We start from the raw sequence: 23,056 nt of genomic DNA on the forward strand, positions 1-23,056 counted from the left end.
TACCTCTCAGAGAGAATCAAAGGCTGACATGCCCTTTAGACACAGCCATGAATGCAGAGCTCGATAGAATGCTTGAATAAGAATCCAGTGTTCTGTGCCCCCTTCTACTCAAGAATAAATTTTGTTAAAATGCAAGAGCACCACCAGTAAATTTGTTGAACCCTAGGTGTTCAAAAATATGAGGTGCATCTACCGACTCATCCCATTTGCAAAAATAAAACTACATTTTGAATTCACTTCTATTATATTCATGGACAGTAAGATAGTGAGATATGCATTAAATTTCTTTTCCCAGTAGGGGTCTGATTCAACATTTCCTATGAAAGAACAGAAAGACACTATCCTTTTTCTCCAGGCTAGTTAGCCTATAATTTAAAACTGTCAAAAACACAATTTTATACAAAGTCTTCAATAAAAGCTTCTCAGATATAACCCAAAGAGGTTTTACTAAAGTTTGATTCAGACTCTGTTACAATATTTTTAAAGCTATAAATACATCTAACTGATATTTTGCTGTTCTCTTTTTTCCTTAAAGTATTTGAAGATTTACAAAGAAAAAAAAGCAGCATCCTTTCAAGGTGACTAAGCCTTGCAGCTTTTAAGTAATCAGAACGTATTCAATAGCATGTTGGGACCATTAATAGTCCAGTGAAGTATTGCTTAATGAAATGTATACGATAGATGTCTTTTTTTTAGCAAACATTTTAAAATAATCCATAGGTACCTTCAAAAAACTAAGCCGTATTTTTATTCAAAACCGCCAGCAGAAGAAGAGTCATGACTGCATTTATGTGAAGGCTAGAAGAGATGCAAAATAGAGAAAAATCTCTGAATGTGGGCTCTTTTTTCCCTGTGACATTAGCATGCACTGCTCTTTGTAAGATCTGAAGCTCTTGAGTTAAATATTTTTGTACTTTTTAAACAAAGAGACTTATTTATGTTGACTAATTCCTTTGTAACATTCGTTATTGCCATACAATGAAAACAATGGTTTCTAACCTTCTTACATCGTTAGACAGATGTGGTGTAGTTTCACACATAAACAAAAAATAAAAAAAAACCCCACCGCAAATTAAATCTGTTAATTTAAATCTACCTTATGAATAACTTTTGACTCTTTCTACAGTTATCTTTGCTGACCCTAGTGTAATTCACTTTAAAAAAAAAAAAATTTCTCTTACCCAAGGAACAACATTATAGCTTGGCAGTTCACATACTGATATCAGACTGAAATAATGGTTTTGAATCATAAAACATGTCATCAGCTTTATACCAAACCACCAATAACCTTTGTCCCACTTGCCAGCCCTCCCTTTACTTGTCAATATAAGGCTTACCTGATTGTGTTTCCAATTACAGAGAAGGGAGCCCCTGGTCTGCAAGCTGCAATTGCTTCATCTCTACATTTCCTGGCAACCTCCACTAACTTTTGACCAGATTTATCCACATTGCCCACCAAAAAGGTTTCAGAAGTGTCACCATGGTAGCCATTGTAATACACCTAAACATATGCAGAAATGTAAAGACATTTTCTTGTTTTGCATGCAGAAACAGATCGTCTCCTTAATTAAATCCATTCTTCCTAAGATTGAGCTATATATTGCAATAGATAGACCACGGGTAAGTTGTATTTGCGTGAATGAGACTGGAAAAGCAAAACATTGCATAAAAAAAAAAGGCGTGAAAGATTGCAAGGTGTGCAAGGGTTGACAATTAAAAATTCAAGAAATGCAAAAGTTGTGCATCTCTGCCCAGCAGTGCACCAGAAGATGACATTGCTCAACCACAAGACACGAGGCTAACTGGGCTGTATGCGCGAAGACGGGTGCGGGCTGTGCATGGGCTGAAGGGGGCCTTGGGAGCCCTCAGGTGCCCAGCTGCCCACCTCTGGGGCCGGGGATCTGCTCATACCCCGCAGGGGTAGGGCATCGAGCCCCGGTGCTGGCCATGGGTGCTGGGAGACCCATTGGCGGCTGGCGGAGAGACCTGTCCCTCCGCAGCCGGCATCCCCAGTGGGGTTTTGAGGTGATGCTGTGCGCAGCGCCTGCTGCTGCCAACATCCAGAGGGAGCCCCATGGAAAGCACGGGCCAAATCCAATGCCCACCGTTGCATGTTTTCTTTAATCTCATTTGTAAACTACAACATGGCATTAACATTGGATTTTACTTCTGATTTCCAGAGATGAATTTTGAAAGAGAATAAATGTACCGTTCTGGCACCGCAAAGTTTCACGTGCTGAAAACATAGCACACCCTGTTGAATTAATTTTGTACTGTCTTTTTTTTTTCTTTTTTTTTTTCTTTCCCCCCTCTCCTTTTCCTTCTTTCTGACATTTCATAGGTTTTAAACCTCAGATCTCCAGAAATTCTCTGCCGGGTACAGGAAACCCTGGACCTGCACTATGGAGCTCTGCAACGCCCCATTAAAATGGGGTTTGCAGCTCTGCAGTACAGCAGGCAGGCACATAATTGCAAGACCAAGCCAAATTCCCCTACAGAAAGACAAATTGTAATGGTGCACAGTTTTGATCTTCTAAAACATTTTTTTTTCCCCCCCGACAGCGGGCAACTATCCTTCTAGGACTAATAACTCACGCAGCTCGAAGCACTGAACTTTTGCCACTGGCGAGCTATTTGTGAAAGACAGACTCACATTCTTTTTGGTCAATTCCAAACTAGGAAAAAAAAAAAAAAAAAGAAAAAAAAAATTGGCTACAGACAGTTTATCCCAAGGTCAGGTTTGTGTTCAGGCCAAGATGTGAAGAAAATGCAGGCAGTTAGGAGCGAGGGGTGTTTTAAAGAAAGGTGAGCGCCAGCAAGGGCCCAACCGTGTTGCCACCACTCTGGCAGAGAGTGGCTGCGATCCCCGGCTCTACACCTTCTTCTGCCAGTCCCGACTGCCACTAAATCTTTTTTTTTTAATTTAATGCCCATTGGGCAGGTTTTAATCTAGCTAGTTCATATTTCAACTTATGTAGTTCATTTTTAGCTCTAGCAAGTACAACACACAAAACTCCAGCATTAAACATCATCATCCTGGAAAAACAAATACAGATTTAAAACATAGGAGAGCTTAAAAATAATAATAATATTTACTGCAACCCTTCAACTGCAATTACATATTTTTGATGTTAATAAGCTACAACCACAGCAACTGTAACACACTAATTCTTTAAAAGTCCATGAAAGAACCAAGTTGTAAGAAACATTAACTTGGTAATGTCTGGCTGAAAATTGCACTATGCTGAGGATTCAGTGATGGATAATGTTGTTTCTACATTGTTTCTACATTAGAATACACTTTAAAGGCTACATGATTCAAGCCAATAAAATTTGTATTTAATCTATGAAATTTTACTATCTTAATTGTGCAAAAATGGATTTTTTTCTTCAAATAATTTGTACATAGCGTGAAGTGTTCACATTTAATATCAGAATATTATTTAACAATTTTATAGAACCTGTACACAACTATAAACAATTTGTTGTGCAATATTTACTTTGATTTGTATTCTGTCCACCTGTGAAACATCCCAGTTTTGCTCATTAAAAATAAACTAAAGGATCAGTTAGCAACGCTGAAAAGTAGTATTCTTTACTCAGCTATTTTGGAACCGAGCAATGATCAAACACAGCACAGTTCAGTTTTAAATGATTTAAAAAAAAAAAAAAATCTTACAAAGATAATCAGCAATTCCCATCCTTGCAGGAATCTTCACATTCACAGAAATGTCAATATTTATTTTATTTTATGAGGGTAAACAGAAAACAAATAAAAATATGTCTTCAAAAAGACCAGTAACATTTAGTCAGACATTATTTGTAAAGCAGAGTGGACAAGATATGCACACCACGTTAATATAAAAATGTTTCGTTTAGTTTACCATGGCAAATATCTGTGATATGAACCTACACTTCTTTTTAATCTAAGGCGTCATTATTATCTTGACAGATAAAACAAAAAAATAAAATTAACCTTAATGAGATACAAAGAAACCAGATGTTAAATCCTTAGCTGTTGCAAACTGATTTAGTCTAATAAAATGAGCAAAGCTACACCAGTTCACCAAAGTAAAAATGTAGGCCAAAAATATACTTCAAAAATGATAGCTCGCACTGTGTAAACCTGATAGGCAGAATTCTACAATTAGAAAGTATGGAAATGGGGAAGAATTTAGAAAGATTAAAAAACCAAACCAAACCAAACCCAGTGCTGGATCACACGTGAGTATACCACGGGAAAAAGGTCACTGACCCTAATTTTAATAGAAAAAATATTTTAGAAAGCTTGAATCTCATGCTCAGAGGTAGGTCTGCTGGAGATTTCTTCGATTCTGCCAGTATGAAATTTGGGCCCATGGAAAATAGTATCAAGTTACCAAGAGTTTCTTTAATGATTAAAAAAGCTTGTTTTTATGAGATATTACTCTCTTGTACGTGACATATTATTGCAAAATAACGGTGGGATTCAAAAGATGTCTATGTTCATATTAGAAATAAACGGCACTCTGGGAAAATAAAAACATGCACAGTAAAAGGAAAAAAAGCTTCTGCCAGAGATGAATAATTTTTTTTTTTCATAAGTGAAACGAGAATTAGGTTTCCAGTTTCTGTACTTTCTTGCTCCTAAGAAAATCCAGCCAGTGTTTATTTAAATAGCTATAATTGACCATTCTCTGGAAATATTAAGTCACGGTTATATCACACTATTTCTGTTTCTGCGCAAAAGGTTCAGGGCTTTTATACCAGAAATGGAACACAACACTACCTTCGGGGATTTTAATAAATGTAGGGAACACTGCTAGCAGAAGAGTTGCTGTCCAAATAGACTGACATACACAGGCCAATGTAGCCTCTAATGACAGAGTAAGATAATGACAGGCCCCACTCAAAATCCGCAGGAAGAGGAAGATCAAACCTGGCAGAGTGAAGGAAAAATGCTGGCTTTCTTCATGTTAGCTCATCTCATACATATCTATCTTCAGCTGCTGCCCAGTACTGTGGTGCTCTGCATTAACTACACAGTGGATCAATAACAATTACACCTTCTCAAAAACATGACACATAGCAGGATTGGGTTGACATTTCACTTAGGCCAACATTGATCTCAGTGCATCTGATTCCAGTCCTAAATTCAAGTCAGGCCTGGGTCTAGCTGGAATAAACACACAGTTAAAAACAAAAAAGGAAACCAGCTGCTTGTGCCTTGGCTCAGAAGTAAACAGCACATCCATCTGTGCATCCCCCATCTCCAATCCACTATTCTTCCTGCTACTACTAGCGATTCTAAAGTTGATCAAAGACTATTTTTTATATGAATTACTCACCGTGACATCAATGTTGATAATATCTCCATCCTGAAGAGGTCGACTGAAACATAAACAGGGAAAAAAAAAAAAATGGTGACAGACAGTTCCCAACAAAGGAAATATAAGAATAAACACCTAATGACACATACATAAAAAATCAGGGGGTAGATATTTTGTGATGAAGGAAAGCAGAGGCAAACAGAATAACCATTTTTAATGTTCAGCTCTCACAACTTAGAGAACAAGTGTAGCTGAATATAAAATAATGAGAAACAACTATCAGCAAAACATATCAACACCTGAAAAATCTACCATTGTATTTATTCTTTTTCTCTCACTAGGGTTCATATTTTACTTTGTGAGTAGCTGAATGTATTGCAAATTAAAAAAAACCCCACACATAAATTCAAATATATTTATTCCTTACCCTATACTTATTTTGCTGGAGGGGGAGGAAGAAGAAAGAAAAAAAAAAAAAAAAAAAAAAAAATCAGACTGCACTGTTTTTTCCACACACTAAACTCTAAAGGCATTATGTTATTTTTTTTTAAGTGTCTGGACAAACAGGATAATTTTTTTTTTTTTTTCTATTTCACATACATTTCTGTAACATCTATCAGCATTGTCTGGTAATATGATATGCATCTGCAATACATTTACATATGACATTTAGTTAAGCCGAAGTATGTTCAGTATTAAACACAATCTATTAATTTCAGTTTAACATTTTCATTCCCGGTGGTAAAATGTATATTATTGGGGAAATACCTGTCAGGAATACCATGACATACCACGTTGTTTACAGAAGTACAAACAGATTTTGGAAAACCTCCATAGCCCAGAGGTGATGGATAGGCATTCTGTCTGATTATTTCATGATGAACAATGGAATCTATTTCTTCAGTTGTCATGCCAACCTAAAATATCAAACATAACATCCTGTTAAAAAACCAAAGATAGTTTCTCATATTTACTGGATGTGATTGCAGCCAAGCGTTTCAATGAAATCTTGGATGTTTCAAATACGCTGCTTTGATACAAAACACTAAACAGTCTGATATACTTTATTGACAATTGGACCTTTTTTTTTTAAAAAAGAAAAAGGTTTTAGATAAAGCATGCAGTAGAAACGAGCACTCACAGGTTCCTAGAAAACCTAAAATACTGTCTACTTCCTTTCCGTTCTTTTTTCCACATTTGCTTTCTCAAAGACACCAATTTTCCATGGCATCTTGTTTCAGTAGCTGCTATAGAAATGTCTGGTTTCAATGCTTTCAATCCTTCAAAACACACTACTACTTTCCCTTTTTATTTGTAAAAGAAAGGATCTTAATTCTTGTAACCACCCAGTACATTTATCATAATGTACTTGTGCATTTCATGAAATTGTTTTCCAAGTATTCTTTAATTTTATAAAAGATTTAAATATTTGGCTTCATATCTTGAGGATATTTTACTTAAAGTTGGATGATCACAGTGAATCTACAAGCGCTTATCCATCATTTTTAGAAATCTTCATTTTTATGCTCGATGTTTTCTAGATTCATCTTTTTTTCATAATTTTACATATTAAAAAAACCTCTCATAAATCATTCAGCCATTTTCTGAGTATCCATGGAGGGGAAAACACACACACTTAATATAACATTCTTCTTGTTTTTCTTTTGGATCGACTCTGTCTCTGGAATGGTTAGAGCTGAAATTTGAAATTTGGTAGGGAAACCTCCCTCATTGAGAAGAAGTGCCTCTGAGGGTTCCTCTGCAAATTGATTTTGATTTGAACGAGTTTTGAGCCTTTGAAAATCATACTTTGTACACATATACTACAGTGGCTGTGATTTTGGAGGACTTTTTAGTAACACGTGGAATATAGGTAGGCTGTGGCGCAGGAGGCATACTTATCCATATATTGAAATATTCAGTGATCACGCACAGTTAATACAGCGGAGTGCACTTGTGTACTGTGCTGAGGATAAAACCAGGTCTATTTGCTCAGCTTGCATCTTGTTCAGCACAAAAACGTGGTTGGGCAGAAGAGGAGCAATGAACCAACTCAAGACCAGGATTTGGGGTTACTGTGCAACCCCCCTGCTTTGCAGTAGCCATTGCAGCCTCTGTGCTAGGATGGCAGCCGCAGCCCCGGTGCGCTGTCTGTATTGGATACTGCAGCCATCGGTTTGGGATAAATACAGGTTTGTTGCTCCTGCCTCTGCTTACTCATCTACCGTCTTCAGCCCATAGACAAACTGAACCGCCATGTACCAGACTGGGTGCTGTATGCCGCCACTCTGCACAAGGAACTCGACGTGTTGATTTGGACACTCGGCAGACAGATCCGCGCTCTCTGCATAGCAGGCTGACACACTGTAAAAAGTTCTGCTTTTAACAGTATTTGCTTTACTTTTAAAGGAGTTTTTGCTAGCTGGGCAATGTGGGGAGGCACCTACTGCGCACCTCATCCATTATTTGGGAAAGGGCAAACTGATGGTATCTAACAAAATACTTCCATGTCATAGAATTTGCTGCTTTATTCCCAAATATTTAACTCAAACCCAGGAAATGCAATCATATATAATACCATGTTGTATTTTTAAGTCCCACAGGCAGTAAATGGTTATATCAAAACCACGCTCAGCCCAAACTTTGTCTCTCTGCATCCATACATTATAATGCACCTTTGTTATACTGGGGGATGCTGCTGCCATTAGCTAAAGCACAGGCGAGAGCTGGTTTGGAGGGCTGCATGCAAGGTGGGTTCAGCAAGACAACAGGAACAGGTGGAGGGATAGGGCTCTACAGATAAAATAGGAATGCAGAGTTTACCTTATGAGAATAGCCTAAAAGAGCTTGGTTTGTTTAGTCTGGAGCACTGAAAGCTGTAATAGCTCTATTACTGTGTGAAGGGGAGAGACTCAAGGAAAGGTGGGAAGCTGTTTAAATTAAAGAGTGGTGTTGGCACAAGAACAAATGGATATAAACTGGCCACGCGCAACATCAGGCTGGAAAGCAGAAGACGCTCCCTGTCGATGAGGGAGCATCCTCCCAGCCAGGGGAGTCTTGGCCAAACATTTACTGCTGTAAAATGGAGCTCACCAGCTGTCTGCAGCTGACCTGGGAAGCAGTCTTGGCACCGCAACTCCAAGTGCCACCTCCCTCCCAGTCCACAGCTCCTGGTCATGTAATTCTTACCTTATAAGCCGCCTTGCTCCAAAACGTTCATGTAGTATTTTGCTATTATGTATGATTTGGCACATACTATGAGCTACATCATAAGCTACACCATGCTGCATACATACGTATTTTACATATGATAACAACCAAAGAGTGTGAAAAACTGCTCTCATGCAAAACCCACGTTGCACCCTGATCCTTCAGAAACATGTCTATGCCCTTAACTTTACATGAGTAAGTTTTACTGTACTAGGAAATAATTGCACATAAAGAAGTTAAACATGCACGAGCATATATAAGATTAAAGCTTCAGGCAGTTTTGTTTTTGGTGACCCCAGCTCCAGATGGGAAAGTGTGATGATAGCTGAAAGAAAAATGCACAGTAAACTGATAATTTTTTCCCATTTTAAGTCAATGGGATTGACCTACAGTCCCCATCTATCTCGGCATCTCATAGCAACTCAACCCATTTTACCCTATCCAGTATGCTATTACATGAAATACCACGGCAAGGCTAAAAAAGCACTCCTTCATCTGCAAAACCTGGTAGTAGCCTCCTCCCAGTACATTTTTAACTTGGGCGGTATCCCAAAAAGCATACTGTAGAAACATTAGTGGAAACCATGAGGCTTTATTATCAATGCACTCTGGAAAATTGTGTGGAATTTGGCAGCTGTTTTTTCCAACAACAGCTCTACAAGTTGCGCCGGACCCTGCGGGACAGTGAGGGGCTGAAGAAGGATGGATGGGAACAGAGGAGGCAGCCCAGCCCTTTGGACTTGCACACATGCAGAGCCAGAAAGCACGATGTACGAGGAAGATGGGCCATGAAATGAAAGGAAAAAATGTAGCATGGGCCTTATGAGAAACTCACATGGTTTGGCACAATCCGAACAGAGGGAGATTACAGAGAGATACTACACCTGAGCCAGCAACTCACTCTAAGTTCTACATAGGTCCAAAATACAGAAATAATGAAACAGGCATATCATGGACTGAATAAAAAGTTAATAAATCCTTCTTTTTCAATATCTAACTTAAAGTTGGATGCACATTAAGGGAAAAAAAAAAAGTAGAAAAAAACCCCAAATAAATGAAAGCATAAAAGACATCCAAGCTGTTATGAGACTTCTGTAGTTGTTACCTTTAAGCCCTTTCCAGCCAGAAGCAGGACATGACGGGCCAACTGACAAGCTTGACGAAGCCCTTGAATCTGATCTTCATTCTTAATTTCTATGTCGTCTCCCCAGTCTGGTACAATGCCTGTCGTCACATAGTCTGGCTTCTTTATGTGCTTGGAGAAAAAGGATTGAAAATGAAGATCAGAAAACTGAGCATGACAATGGGATCATTTTCTCAGATACTGCCTCCTGCTTCATGGCAGCTTGCCCTTTCTGTCGTAGTATCGACCTTCCTAAGCCATCAGGGCAAACCCTCAAGGCTGCCTCAGTATTTCTTCCACTGCCCTTTTGAACTTAACATTGCCTGTTACTACTACTGACTTATACAGTCTGTTAACCTTCCAGTGCTGAAACCGACTTCCAGCACAGACAGTTCCAAGTTTTAAAACTGGGAGAAAGAGACTTAAAAACTCTTTATTGTCTTTTGCAAAGAGGCACATTTTCTACAGAAGGCATCTAAACACTGGAACTGATGGGACAACCATGCAGAATTAGGCTGAAAAATAAACCTGATCAAATCCTTAGTTTCTCTTTCAGACAAAACTCCTATTAACTTCCATGAGATTGCTTTTTGACTAAGAACCTTAGGATTTAATTTATTTTAATTTAGAGGTTTTTACTTATTAATCTAGTTCATATGTTGTGCCAAAATTCGTCCATCTATGCCACTATGCAAGGGTATCCCAATTTGCTGTGTCAAGGAAAGTGTAATAAACTTCATTTTTTGCACACAAAGTTCTCGGCCCTCGTATAGAGGTGAAATTTCCTTTCTGATTTTTTTTAAATCCACAACAATTTCATGACACGTGTATGAACACGACAAACTAAAAATAATGGTAACATCTTGCACAGAGATGGAAATGCACTTTCCCTCAGAGGGTCATGGGCTGTTTCACCAACTGGAGAAGGGTCCCTTCGCCCACCACAGCCAGGCTGATTCTCTGCCATGCTGACCACAGGGTGAGTTTTGCACTGACTTCACAAAATACAGAATCAAGCTGGCAGGCATAAAACAAAATGGGCACTTGGGTTGTGCACCACAAGACCATACAACAGCAGGGTGTCGGAGTAAAGAAGAGTGGGGCAACCAATTCGCTCTAGTGGGACTTTAAATAGGAAGACTATTGTTACTCCTACGGGTATTTCACTTATACTCTGATAAAAAGTGAAACTATCTGTAGTGGACTTATGTCAAAAGAATTTCAGTTTTTACATTTCATTCAAATTAATGGCATATCAACCCTAACAACATCTATTGCAGTAGTTTGGGACTTAATTTAGATAAAAACCCCACCATTTTCTGGATTAGCAACTCCATACACAGCAGCACCCTTGCTTACCCCTTGGAGGGTACTTACTTAGTAACTGCTGAGACCTGGCCCTGCTGACCTGTAAGATCTCTTAATGGAGAAGCCCAAAGCAGTGTACATACAAATGTCTATGTATACAGTTTCACACCAACATCTTGAAAAAACCCATGTTATTTCAATGTGATTTCTTCCATACTCTGTATAAAGTAATAACTTTGCCCTCAAGTTCTCAGAGTTGAAGAATTGGACTGATTTTTAGACAGTCTGAGAACTCTGATCTGTGAAGACAACTTTTCAGTATGACGATATATTTCTCCCTCTTTATCCTAAAAGAAGCATCTAAATGCATAAAAAAAAGTTTGTAAGTTCTACATTTTTTAAATCTTTGAAAATATATAAAGCATGTAACCCTATGGTCTCCCTGCACACAGAGCTTCCGCAGCCTCTTAGGTGTAAGAGCCCTACATCCAGCATCCTTAACTGCTTTCCTATCTAACAGCTTTTTAGTATTTCTGGCCCACGGAAATACTCCATATTTTGCATAAGAAATCTATAATCAAATGAAAAGTAAAACTTAAAAAAGTACCAATACAAATCCTGAAAAGCACTGTTTAGAAAAGGTACTTTGGTTTTCTTTTGGCTAAAGGAAAGATACTAAACAGTTAATTTGTATGCTGTAATTAAACGGAAAAAAAAAAAGAAAAAAAAAGGAAAAAAGGAAACAAGAAAACAAGAAGTGGAACACATGTTAAAATTGTATGAAAAAGTTCCTTTTGGCTCTAAAGTAAATAAAAGTATATGTTGCAGGAAAAAAACCACTCAGGGACAGTAAAGATGAGTTTAGAACGTGCAGTGGGGTTGTGGGGCAGCTACCAGCAGGTATTAGACATTCTCTTCCTAAATCTGACATAACCAATTAACAAAACCTTCAGCAAAACATAAACATTTTTATAATTAGCTTTCTAGAGATTTATACAGAAAAGGACTTAGATGATCATGAATGATTCCTACTGACTTTTGGTAGGACCATCTGTAATTGTCCAAAATGAGAATCTGGACCCAAAAGTGTTAAGTGTTGACAGATGATTATAATATTCCACGTTCATACTACCATAACTGAACAAGCCCCAGATTTAAACTCCCTAATAACTAGATACGCAACTGTGTTTAACATGCTAAGAAGCTGAAAACTTCTCTCACCAGTGCTCCCATTTCAAATACCAGACCAAGCAACAGGACGGTGATCCAAACCCCCAGCTGTCGGACAACGAATACACTTGATCACGCCTGCAAGTCGAACTCTATTCTGACTGAAGAACAGATTAGGTAATAGAAATTGCAGTACCTTAGGAACTGGGTGAGCTGGAGAAACCGTGGCTGGCCAAACTATACTATAAGCAGTATTTCTTTGTCCCTGAAAAAAGAAGCATCTTCGCTGTTGATTGCTTGACTGCCTGTGCAGGTAGATACGATTGCACGAAGAAAAGATTATGCAGCAGCCAGTCACAGAACCTGTTAAGAGATAAGTTGAAAATGGTTAGCCTTTTTTTCTACTACCACATTACACAGTGGAAAGTATACAAAAAGAAGGGCATCGTGTTAAACAAACCACAGAACTCATGTAGTAGCAAAGGGTAGTTCAAATTGTTCAAATCTTGTACTGTTAAAGAAAGAGCATTAACACCAAGAAGCAATGAGAACAAAAAACGTTCCCAAACAATACTTCAAAGCTTAATAAAATACCAGATCTATTTTGATTTGATGTATTAAAAAGTAGCATGGGTAAATTCCCCAAAGCTTACAGCCAGGAGTGACGCTCCGACTGGCCCCTGCTTGTAGCCATTTGCACAGCGAGAAGCTGCACTGTTCAAGGCTTGGGGAAACAGCAAATAAGGGACAATAGCAAGAAAAGAGGAGAGAAAAAAAATGATTTAATGTTGATTTCAGCCAATATTTTCACCAATATTTTTGCAGAATTGGTCACAGATTTAACCATAACCAAGTTAACGTTGCTCTCGTCATTTGCACCAACACACAAGGAACGGGGTTCAATTTGTCCTGCCTAGCAGGGCAACAGAACAAACTTCAAGAGATATTTTTAATCTTTGCCAAAGGTAATTGAAGGGATTAAAATTTGTAATTGACCTGGAATATTTGAATCAGATTTCCATTTAATTCACATGGGAATTCGGGATGATAGTCCATCAGAGTATTCATTGCTCAAACTTGAAGTTGCTGGGCAATGACACATTTTAAAAAAGGCAAAAAAAAGGGCATTGAAGCCCAAAGGTTGTCAGAGACATCAAAACCAAAATAATGCATCACAAAAGACGATGCTAGCATCAAAACCGGGAAACACACTAAATTCAAAGTGATTATTGACACTGCCCAGTTAAACTACAATTACACATATTTCCATCACTCAAACATTCTACAATCTAAACAGAGGAGTTTTTTGAAACATAAGTTTCACATAATAGTTAAGCTGCTTCTGAAAAATGTCATATGTATACAAATACAAGACCAACCTTTTGTGGCAAATAACCCATACGAATAATTACTCTTCAGTAAAAATAAAGTGTTTTTGTTTAAACAGAAGTAACTAAACATTTTTATATCACAGAAATTAAGAAATTAACTGCATATTTTGTAACTATGTAAATATGATTTTTTTTAGAAGAATAGTTTCTTCCATATCTTATATGTTTTTATTGTACCTTCCTTCCTTTCCTTGCATTTATAATGTCCAGATGCAGAAATTATCTTTCCACATGCACACTTGGCTTCATAGACAGCCCTTTTACAGCATTCCACGATATACAGGAGATTCGAGTTACGCACCTTTTTTGAAGCCGAGAATGAATGAAATAGTTGCATGGGGTTTGCTTTAGAAATGTTCCCGACTGTCTCTTTGCACACTGATCAGTGCTACATTTAGTTACCAATATCTGAATTTGTATAACACCTGAAAGGTTGTAAAGACTTTTACTCAATGCAAGGAAACTTTCAGCATTTTAAAAAATTGTTTGTAAGTATAAGGCAGAGTTGGAGAGTGAGGCTCAGACCAAGCTCTCAGTATAACCTAGGTACCCCAATAGAAGTTGCCTGCTTCAAGTGTCTCCACGGAAGCACAGCTGCCCAGTTAACAGAGGGTGGACTGGTTTGGTGGTATTTTAATTATCATTTAATCAGCAACCTCATCATCTACTGCTTTCATAGGATCTCCTTCACAAGAAAAAAATCATTGTCCAATTAAAAAAAAAATCTGGGCGACCCAACCTGCACAAAGTATGAGCGCATCCAAAGAGCCCGAAGCATCCTACAAACTCCCTGGCCAGTTTGCATCTGTTTCTGGAAGCTGAAAGCACAGAATCTGCTGAGGCAGCAACTTTTGGGCCATCAGAAGTAGCAATCAGTCTGCCAGCGTAAGCTAAGGTAGCTCTTTTACAGAGTGCAGTGGAAGTACCTTGCTCTGAAGGTATTATAAATATATTGAAAACCCACACTCACTGATGTGGTCAGTTAAAGTCCACGCGGACATCAATATGTAAACGTATTTCAAATATGTAAATTGTATTTCAAATGCTCTCCTTGACGCACGGCATGCTGCCTGGGCACCTCGTCTACTGTGTAAAAGTTTAATTGGGAAAGAAAAGGTGCAAGTGTGTTTGTCAATTATTCAACAATAAAACTCCAGATGTCCCAAATACACACTCTTAAATACATTAAACCAGTTCATATTCACGGGTGCATGCCTATCGACCATCCCACATGCAGAAGGGATACCTTTTTATTTGGAATAAAATTTTTACCTCTATTCTCCCAAAGATACAGTGTAAGTGTTGTCACAAGATAACAGGATAATGAGGTACTGTAGTCTGTTGTTACTCTACTAACTACTCATTATATACCAGACGCACACAAAAATACCTACTACTTGAACAGGTGAAATGCGACAACCAAATAAATATCACCATAGTACAATACGACTCCTAAAATACATTGCAAGAATTCTAAACACAGGACAACTAAACCTTTACTTGAAATATAAAAAATTAAAACAGAAAACATTCTCCTACAAAGTAAAAATAAAATGAAATAAAATGGCATTAAAATATAATGAAGTTACTGTTTCATAATGAAAATCTGGACTCCATCCACACACTTCCTTCCTTAAGAAGGCCTTCCTAATGTCTCCACAGCTCCTTGTATTTTTTAAGCTCCCATATTCACAGCTAATTCGATATAGCAACATCATCAATCACTGGAGACAGGAACAACTGGCTGTATTCTCCAAGTCTGGCTCAGATACTCCCTCCTCCCCACCCCTTACACCTATCAAAGCTTTTCTCAGTGCCTTATTTACTTCTGCAACACTGGCGCTCAAGCACATCCTTTTTGTTAAGCTTTTGTGTATATTAATTACTGTAAGATAGTTCATAAACACGGGATTTGTGCAGCTGCCAGTGGAAACTGCAGCCGCCGGAGCAAGCCCAGCGTCTGAAGCCGGGTAGCCTGGTAACACGCCAGCACAGCCCAGATGCAAAGTTGACCCTTTATATGTTTCTTCTCTCCCCCACCAGCAAGGCTACGTCACTTGCCATGAGTAACAGAATATTTACTATCAGCTGCAATAAGGAGAATTATTACCAGCGTTACTGAATCACATCAGCAGATACGATGTACTGAGTACAGAAAATTACAGACAACTGCTCCTCTGACTCGACAGTGAATCACACTGTGCAATCGGCACACACGCACGTCCTGCTGCAGCCGCTGGATTCCTCCGCGTACCTTCCAGACCTTAATTTGTATTAATAATATAAATATGCACTGTGAGCTTTTGTGAATTACCAGATGAATTTATCTGGGGTGGAAATCACATTTTCTTTTTCTTTTAAACGAGTCAGCCAAAGGGGCTGAATACAGAATTCAAGTATGATGATGGGTGGGAGCATTTTAAGTGACTGATTTTGCAGCACAATGTGCCCTATATTTATTAGCCTTTTACTCTAGGTCTATTTTAATTGTTATCTGTTCATGCATGCTACACTATATAATGAAATGCTCCCATTTCACTCACAGAGTAGAGAGTTTTTTATGTGTATCTCTATTAATGACCCTTAATTAAGTTGATTTTAGTAATTTAAATGTGATTTTCCTCTGGTCAAGAAGTATTTTTAAAGGGAGATGTTGGAAATGAACTCTCACATAAGCCCTTTTCTAATGCTTCTTGTTTAACAGTTACAGCAATTTAACAGCTATGTTTTCAACGAATGAGGTGTGGGGTAGCCATGCAAAAAACTGTTCATCTACGTGACTCATGAAATGTGACTGTTAGCGACAATTTTTTTTGGTATTTATTTATGAAAGACTTCAAATTTCCCAGCAATTAGCAAAAATGTTACCAAAGGATAGACTTCATGACAGTTCTAAGCTACAATAAATACAAGGGTACATCTTAAAAGAGCCAAGAAATAAATTTAACATATTTTAGAATAATTTAGTCATAGTATCAACAGAAGCACAGTACCAAAATTATTTAGGATTACAAGAATTCACATCTAACTGATTTAGGAAATAAAATCAACTAGCTCTTGATAAAGTAAATCTTACTTAATATATATGAACAATTAACAACATCAAAAGCATTGTTCAGATAACTCAAAAGAGTTATCTGAACATTAAATCACATTAAATATGTGATTTTATATATATATAGATATTTTTTAAACCTAAAAAAAAAGAATGACTGTGGAGATTTTCTTAGTATATATGCATCCGAGGGTAAAACACTAGAAATCTTTAATTTGGCTTGTCAGGTCCTTTTAGTATTATATCATAATTTTGCTTCTTGTGCAAATACTCATTTTATTGAAACTTCAGAGGAATAAAGTTTAAAGTGAGGTCTTAAAAATCACTATGGGTAATAATATGTGGAATCCAACCAATGCAACTAGGTAAGAATATATAGCTTTTTACTGTTAATTACCAAATGTTCCCATTTTTCAACCCAAAATAACGTCTGTGGTTTGATAGATGTTTACTTGTAATTGTAATTCTAACTGTCTTAACAAAACACTGACTTTGTAATGCCCATGTTGCAAAAGTACGTCCAAGCTTCAAAAATAGGATGGGAAAGATTAAAGGTTCTCTCCAACTGTGTGTAACCTGTGTAGCAGAAGAGCAGTTCACATTTCACAAGCAATAACCTGCGCATTTGCTAAAAAAAAAAAAAAGAAAAAAAAGGAGGGAAAAAAAAAAAAAAGAACAACATAGGGAAATGCCTGAGGCAGAAGTTGAAACTGATTGGGCAAAGTAGAAGGACAAGAGCCCTTGAAATTAAACAAAAGCAAATTCATTCTGTTGACAGATGTTGATTACATCAAAGCCACGAAAGAACTTTTTTCTGTTTCTTTTTTTTCCTTTTTTGCAACTAATACCTCTGCGTTTTCTGTACATTAAGGATATAACATATCTTAATCAACACAACCCAACACGTAATAATTTTTAAATTTGGTAAAAGTATATTATAACGAGGTCTTAACGACAGGCTTCTCCAAACAAGAGTGTATTCACATGGTCATGTCTGCATACCCGTGCTGGTCATGCCATCATCAGCCCCTTACTTCCAGGGGTTAACTGCTCTGGCAGCCAAATAAAATACAGAGAGCGCTGTGTAATTATGGAGACAGTCAAAGGGCAGACTCTATTTTGAAATCTATTTGCACAGACAAGGTCTTCCAATTTCGCTTACAGGAAACAAGCTGGTAAAGGGGGTCTCCTCCTCTCCAGATGCTTTCCACACTTTTTTCCCACGTCAGGAAATCGTGGACATGGACACCATGCAGCACTGTTTCCTGGATTGCAGGACTATGTCATTACAAGGAGAAGAGCAAGTCCATGCTCGTGAGAAATATTTCCTCCTAATTGCCCATATTAGGGGAAAGCAAAACCCATAAGGACTACTGAAAATGTGACTAGCAGCAATTTGTAAACAGGACGCAGCCACAGCTGTCATGATGGTACTGGAAAAGAGAAAACAGAAATGAAAGGGTAAAAACACTCTGATTTTAATAGCATGATTGGGGAAATGAAATATTCATCAGGATAGATGTGACTTCAGTTACAACAGCAACACATTGGTCAAAATCTCGGCAACAGCATGCTTATGACTGTACCCTGACAAACCGAAACACAGACCAGTATCTTGCAAACATTATATTCTAATTGGCATTGTTTTATTTAATTATTGAAATTAACTGGAAATTAACAACAGAAGTTGTTTAGTTAATAAAGGCATTAACAGAATTGCTGTTCTCATTACTCTCAAAAGGACCAATAAAGCAAGGCAAGGGCCAAATGCCGATCGACTCCAAGGGAGCCGAGTCAGCCCCTCTGCCGACACCACTGGGGCTCCTCCATGACACTGGAAAAAGTCAAGTTTGGCCCTCAGGACCAGTTATGCTCCCTGCTAATTAAAATTTTGCCCTTACTTCATGGAGAGCAAAACGGGCAATTTGTTTGCTGGATGCTAATACAAATGAGTTTTTTAATTGGGTGTAAATTTATAAACTATATCGAAATACATTCTCATTTGGCTTTACTTATTATGACTTAGTCTAGACCAGCACACTAAAATGATGAATCAGTGCCTCCTGGAATAGTGTCGTCCTTTTAATTCATTGTTCAGGCAAACTTAGGGCCAACAAAATAGCTGTTCTACAAGTTGGTAAACTGGGAAACCACAGAGAATCAGAACCTCTTCTATTTACAGGAAGGATGACAGCCTAAGGGTACTTCATCCCAATAATAACAACATTCAAGTAATGGTGCCCAGGTCATGACAAGCCATGACCCTCCCTATAGCTCCTTCAGGAAGCTGGCTCGGTGCCACCTTTTGTCAGCAGCAACCAACAGTGCAACTTTAACAAACAAGAAGAAAAGGAAAAATTAATTTTACATCCTTAAAAACCCCTTCGACCAATTGAGTAGTTGTATATAAATATACACACAGAGTCACACCAAGCCAGTATAAGAAATAAATTCACTGACTCAGTAAAATTACGGTATCGTTAAACAGCACTTTCCCATTTTATCATAGGTTTAAAAAATACAGAGCACAATCTAACTATATCTGAATGATATTCATTCATATACCAAAGGAAATTAATTGTCCAATACAGAAAATGCGGCTGGGCTGTACAGGCTTAACTTTGGGAACAGGGCATTGTAGTTCTCCAATACAGCCTTCCATCCTAGTGTTATTTCTACCACATTTTCTCTCTCCGATAGAGTAACACAAGTAGAAAATAAAAAGAAAGTGTTGCCTAACGCAGTATCACAGCAAAATGAAAGTAGTCAGGTACAAAAACTGGACAAAGCAATATTAAGAGTTTCACACACAGTTAATATCAGGGGAATTTAGGCTCCAGATCACAGCATCTGGCAAGTTTCAACTTCTGTGACTAGCAGGAGAAACATTCCTCTTATGTTACTGCATTCCTGTATCGAGTAAATTAATTTATGATAAAGTGAATAAATTAGAATGAGAAACATATCTGCTCAGGTCTGCATATTTAAATACATCTTTCAATCACTTTCCATCTATCTTTAGGTTTTTTAAAAGATCAGAGGAATTACTTGCGCTTGAAAGACTGGTTATTGTATTCATTATTTTGATTTTGTAGGGAAGTAACAACTGTTGGAACAAGATACTCAGTTTAAAAAATAGCAGTTGTTTCAGATTAAAATAATAAGCTATTCAAATAGTCCTTACACACACGCACAATACCGAATCTTGTTAATATGCACCCACCCACAGCTTAAACATCCATTGAATCCTACTGGGATAAAATCTTTTCAGGTGCTCTGTGAAACAACTGTTTTTCAACTGGCATGGTTATGTCCTATATACACTCCTGATACAGTATTAAATGTTAAAAATAAATCCTACTCTAACCTCTTAAATTTCCACCTGAAATGGAAAAAAAATATGTCTGAATCATCACAGAAAGCGTTTCCCACAGAAATCCTTTCAGAGGGTGAGCGAGGCTGCTGAAATAAGAGTAATCTTCGCACAGAAAATTTAGGAGTGCTCCTGAACATCGTATAGGATTTTCTGCGTAGCTTGAGACACAGGAAGAGAATGGACAGTCAGGAGTCTTTTCCCTGCACAAAATAAGACCCATTGCAATAATTATTTTCAATACACCTGCAGCCCAATCTCTAAGGATACAAGATGATTGCTGACCCGTAAGCCAGTCTTATCTCAAAATTTTAAAAAAGTGCACACTGCTAGCAATTTTGGGATGAATACCTTAATAAAATAAGATTACATTACTATTCATTTGGTAAAAATGACAGCTAGCAGTGTTTCTTGCCTTGTATTAAATGTTGTTAGTTACTTGCATTGTCCTGTTTTCACATGAAAACACAAGTTACATTAGGACAGTGAGTCTTTACTGAGAAAACACGTATTGTCCTTCTTTAGAGTGAAGAGCGTAAGGTTGAGGAATTACATCCTATAACCCGGACTTCAAAATATATGAGCAGAGAGGTGTAAGAATTTACAGCTGTTTCTACTAAACTATTGCAGTGGTGGTGGAAACAAGCTCTTATTTTTTTTTCAAGAAGATGCTCTGCACAAGGAAGATGTTCCAATCAAGAGCTCACTGCAGACAACTTGTAGCATCCTTATTAAAACATTTATTTTTAAACCTGTCAGTCATTAGTATGTGCTGTTTATGCATAACTTGGAAGCTTATTCATAAATATGTGACATTTGGGTCACTGAATGAATTATAATGATAGGAATATGGATCGAATTTGGAAGAGTACAGTATAATGTTTGGGAACTATTTTTTAGATTTGGGAGCTATTTTTTTTTTTTAAATACCTTTCACTTATCTCCTTGCTTAACATTACAAAGACCTCTTTCTTATCATAAAAGCCCCTGTTTATCAAACAGTGATACAGGAAGAAGTTGTTTACATTTTCATAAGTACCAACATACATCACTTACGACAAAAAAAACAAGCACTCCATAAGAAATTCTCAATCACTGTCAATCATACACAATAAAATATACATAAACCAAAGCATGTGGTGTGAACTATATTAGTTCAAACTGAACACAGAATTACAACTATAACAAACAAAAAACAAATAATTACAAGTGACTCATAGGCCTATTTACACATCTCACTAAACTGCTGGAAAGGTAGGTAACCATAGAAACCTGACAGCCTAAATTCAGTACTTTAAAATCTGTATTTAGTTTAAAATGCTGAAAATTATGTTTCTATTTGACGAAATCCATATTTTTAAAAGCTTCCGTTTTTGCTTTGGTACTTAAATAAATGCTTAAAATTATTTCCTGTCTCTGTTACCTTTAGATTTGATTTTATCCAAGTAAAGATTACAGTTTACTCTTTGTAATATAAAATGTTAATACATTTTAATACTGCAAATTAATATTTTTAACATTTCTTTAATGATTGAAATTAAATAATGATATAAAACAAACACTCCTGCACTTACTATTTAATGTTTTGCATATAAACTTTTCTAAGCTGCAAACTAGCAAAAAAAAAAGATTACTCAAATTAACTGTTAAAGCCAAAATGCTAATAGCCTTTTCAACTTATAGTTCTTTTTCACTGACAATTACAATTTGCATGGCTTAAAATTTAATATTATGATTAGTACTAATGTCCTATATTTTACTTCATAACCTAAATGAGTAAAATGTTATTTTTGTAGTTCACTGGCTCTTAGGCTGTAATGTTCAGTGTGTATTTCATTATGCAGATGAGCAATGGATGTCGTCTAACATGATTTAAATGGGTCAACAGTATTTTCCTATTCACATTAATCATCCAGACAGCCACAAAAAAAAAAGCCTTGAAAACTAACCTAGGAAATCTCTTTCTATCACCGACTCTTCCCACTAGTCAAACAACAGCAAACACATGCTACAGGAGACGGGAGCCTCGCAGACCGGGGAGCCAAGGCTGGGCGCTGCTCCTCTCGCTGGTGCACAGCTCCTGCCGCAACCGGCGCAGCTCCTGCCGCAACCGGTGCCGGCAGCGGGCAGCGCTCCCCGGGCTGCCCGCGACCCCGTGCCAAGAATGATTCTCATCCCGCAAAGTTCAATGGGAGCTGTGTGTTGACAAACTGAGCAAATTTGAATCAGCAAAATTCGTTCTTGGCACGGGGACATGCAACTGCGCTGAATGCAAAGGCGTGCTGCCTGCTGACGCTGCGCTGGCAGCCGGGCTCTTCTTGCATAAATTCACTTGTTGGAAAACTCCCACTAAAGTCAAAGGACACAGGATCAGGCCAATTATTTATAAAACACATCAAAACTAAGGGCTCTATTCTCAAGCCACGTAACCATCATCAAAGGCCCGTTTCATATATAGCATATTGCAAATAAAATTTGTAAGTAACAGGGCTTCTGTGGAAAGGGAAGCTGCTCTAATAAATGCCAAAAGGAAAGAACGTAAGTACAAAACAGGCAGAAAGTAACAGGAAGATCAGGTACCAAACATTCAGATTCATTCATTCAATGAATATAAAAGCAGGATTAAAAAAAAAAAAAAAAAAGGGGAAGCGATCAGGATTCCTTCAAACATGAAAGTACTGCCGTGGCACAAAATCTCTATAAAGGCAGAGATGACACTTTTGATTACACGGCAGCGTAACAGGGCTGGCAGAGCTTGCCTGGGAAATGCCACGCTGTTCATACCACAGGGCAGATCCTGCAGGACAACACAGGGGAGGTCCGATCTTCTTGGAGATGGGATGCACAGGCTGCGAGACCACGGGCAGACAAGTGGTGGGACTCCTTACCTCCTCCCTATTGCTGCTGGACAGTGTGTGCTCCACATCCATCCTTATTTAGACATTTAGACTGATATCAGCACAGCTATTGATATTTCTGTTTATTTTCTAGTAACAAATTTAAAACTTTAAAACTTTGGCTTCTGTTGAAAGTAGCTGTTATTTGCTGAACAGGTGTCAGTGATACAGCACACAACACCTCTTTTCCAGAAGCTATTCTGGCCACTCACTTGCTACC

At 37.7% G+C, this 23,056-nt stretch overlaps 1 protein-coding gene across 1 annotated transcript; it reads right to left on the reverse strand.

The window, feature by feature from the left end:
* Positions 1–1,337: 1,337 nt before the first annotated feature.
* Positions 1,338–22,114, reverse strand: METAP1D (methionyl aminopeptidase type 1D (mitochondrial); the record flags this gene model as incomplete). Its single annotated transcript, XM_009573842.1, has 7 exons — positions 21,924–22,114; positions 17,729–17,844; positions 12,317–12,483; positions 9,625–9,774; positions 6,078–6,226; positions 5,328–5,370; positions 1,338–1,501 (listed from the first exon to the last, which is right to left on the reverse strand). Coding segments are annotated over exons 1-7 (980 nt in total), but the record flags the coding sequence as incomplete, so codon positions are not given.
* Between the last annotated feature and the right edge of the window lie 942 nt (positions 22,115–23,056).

Source organism: Fulmarus glacialis, unplaced genomic scaffold (genome assembly GCF_000690835.1).
Source record: "Fulmarus glacialis isolate BGI_N327 unplaced genomic scaffold, ASM69083v1 scaffold14233, whole genome shotgun sequence".
NCBI classification, from domain to species: Eukaryota; Metazoa; Chordata; class Aves; order Procellariiformes; family Procellariidae; genus Fulmarus; species Fulmarus glacialis.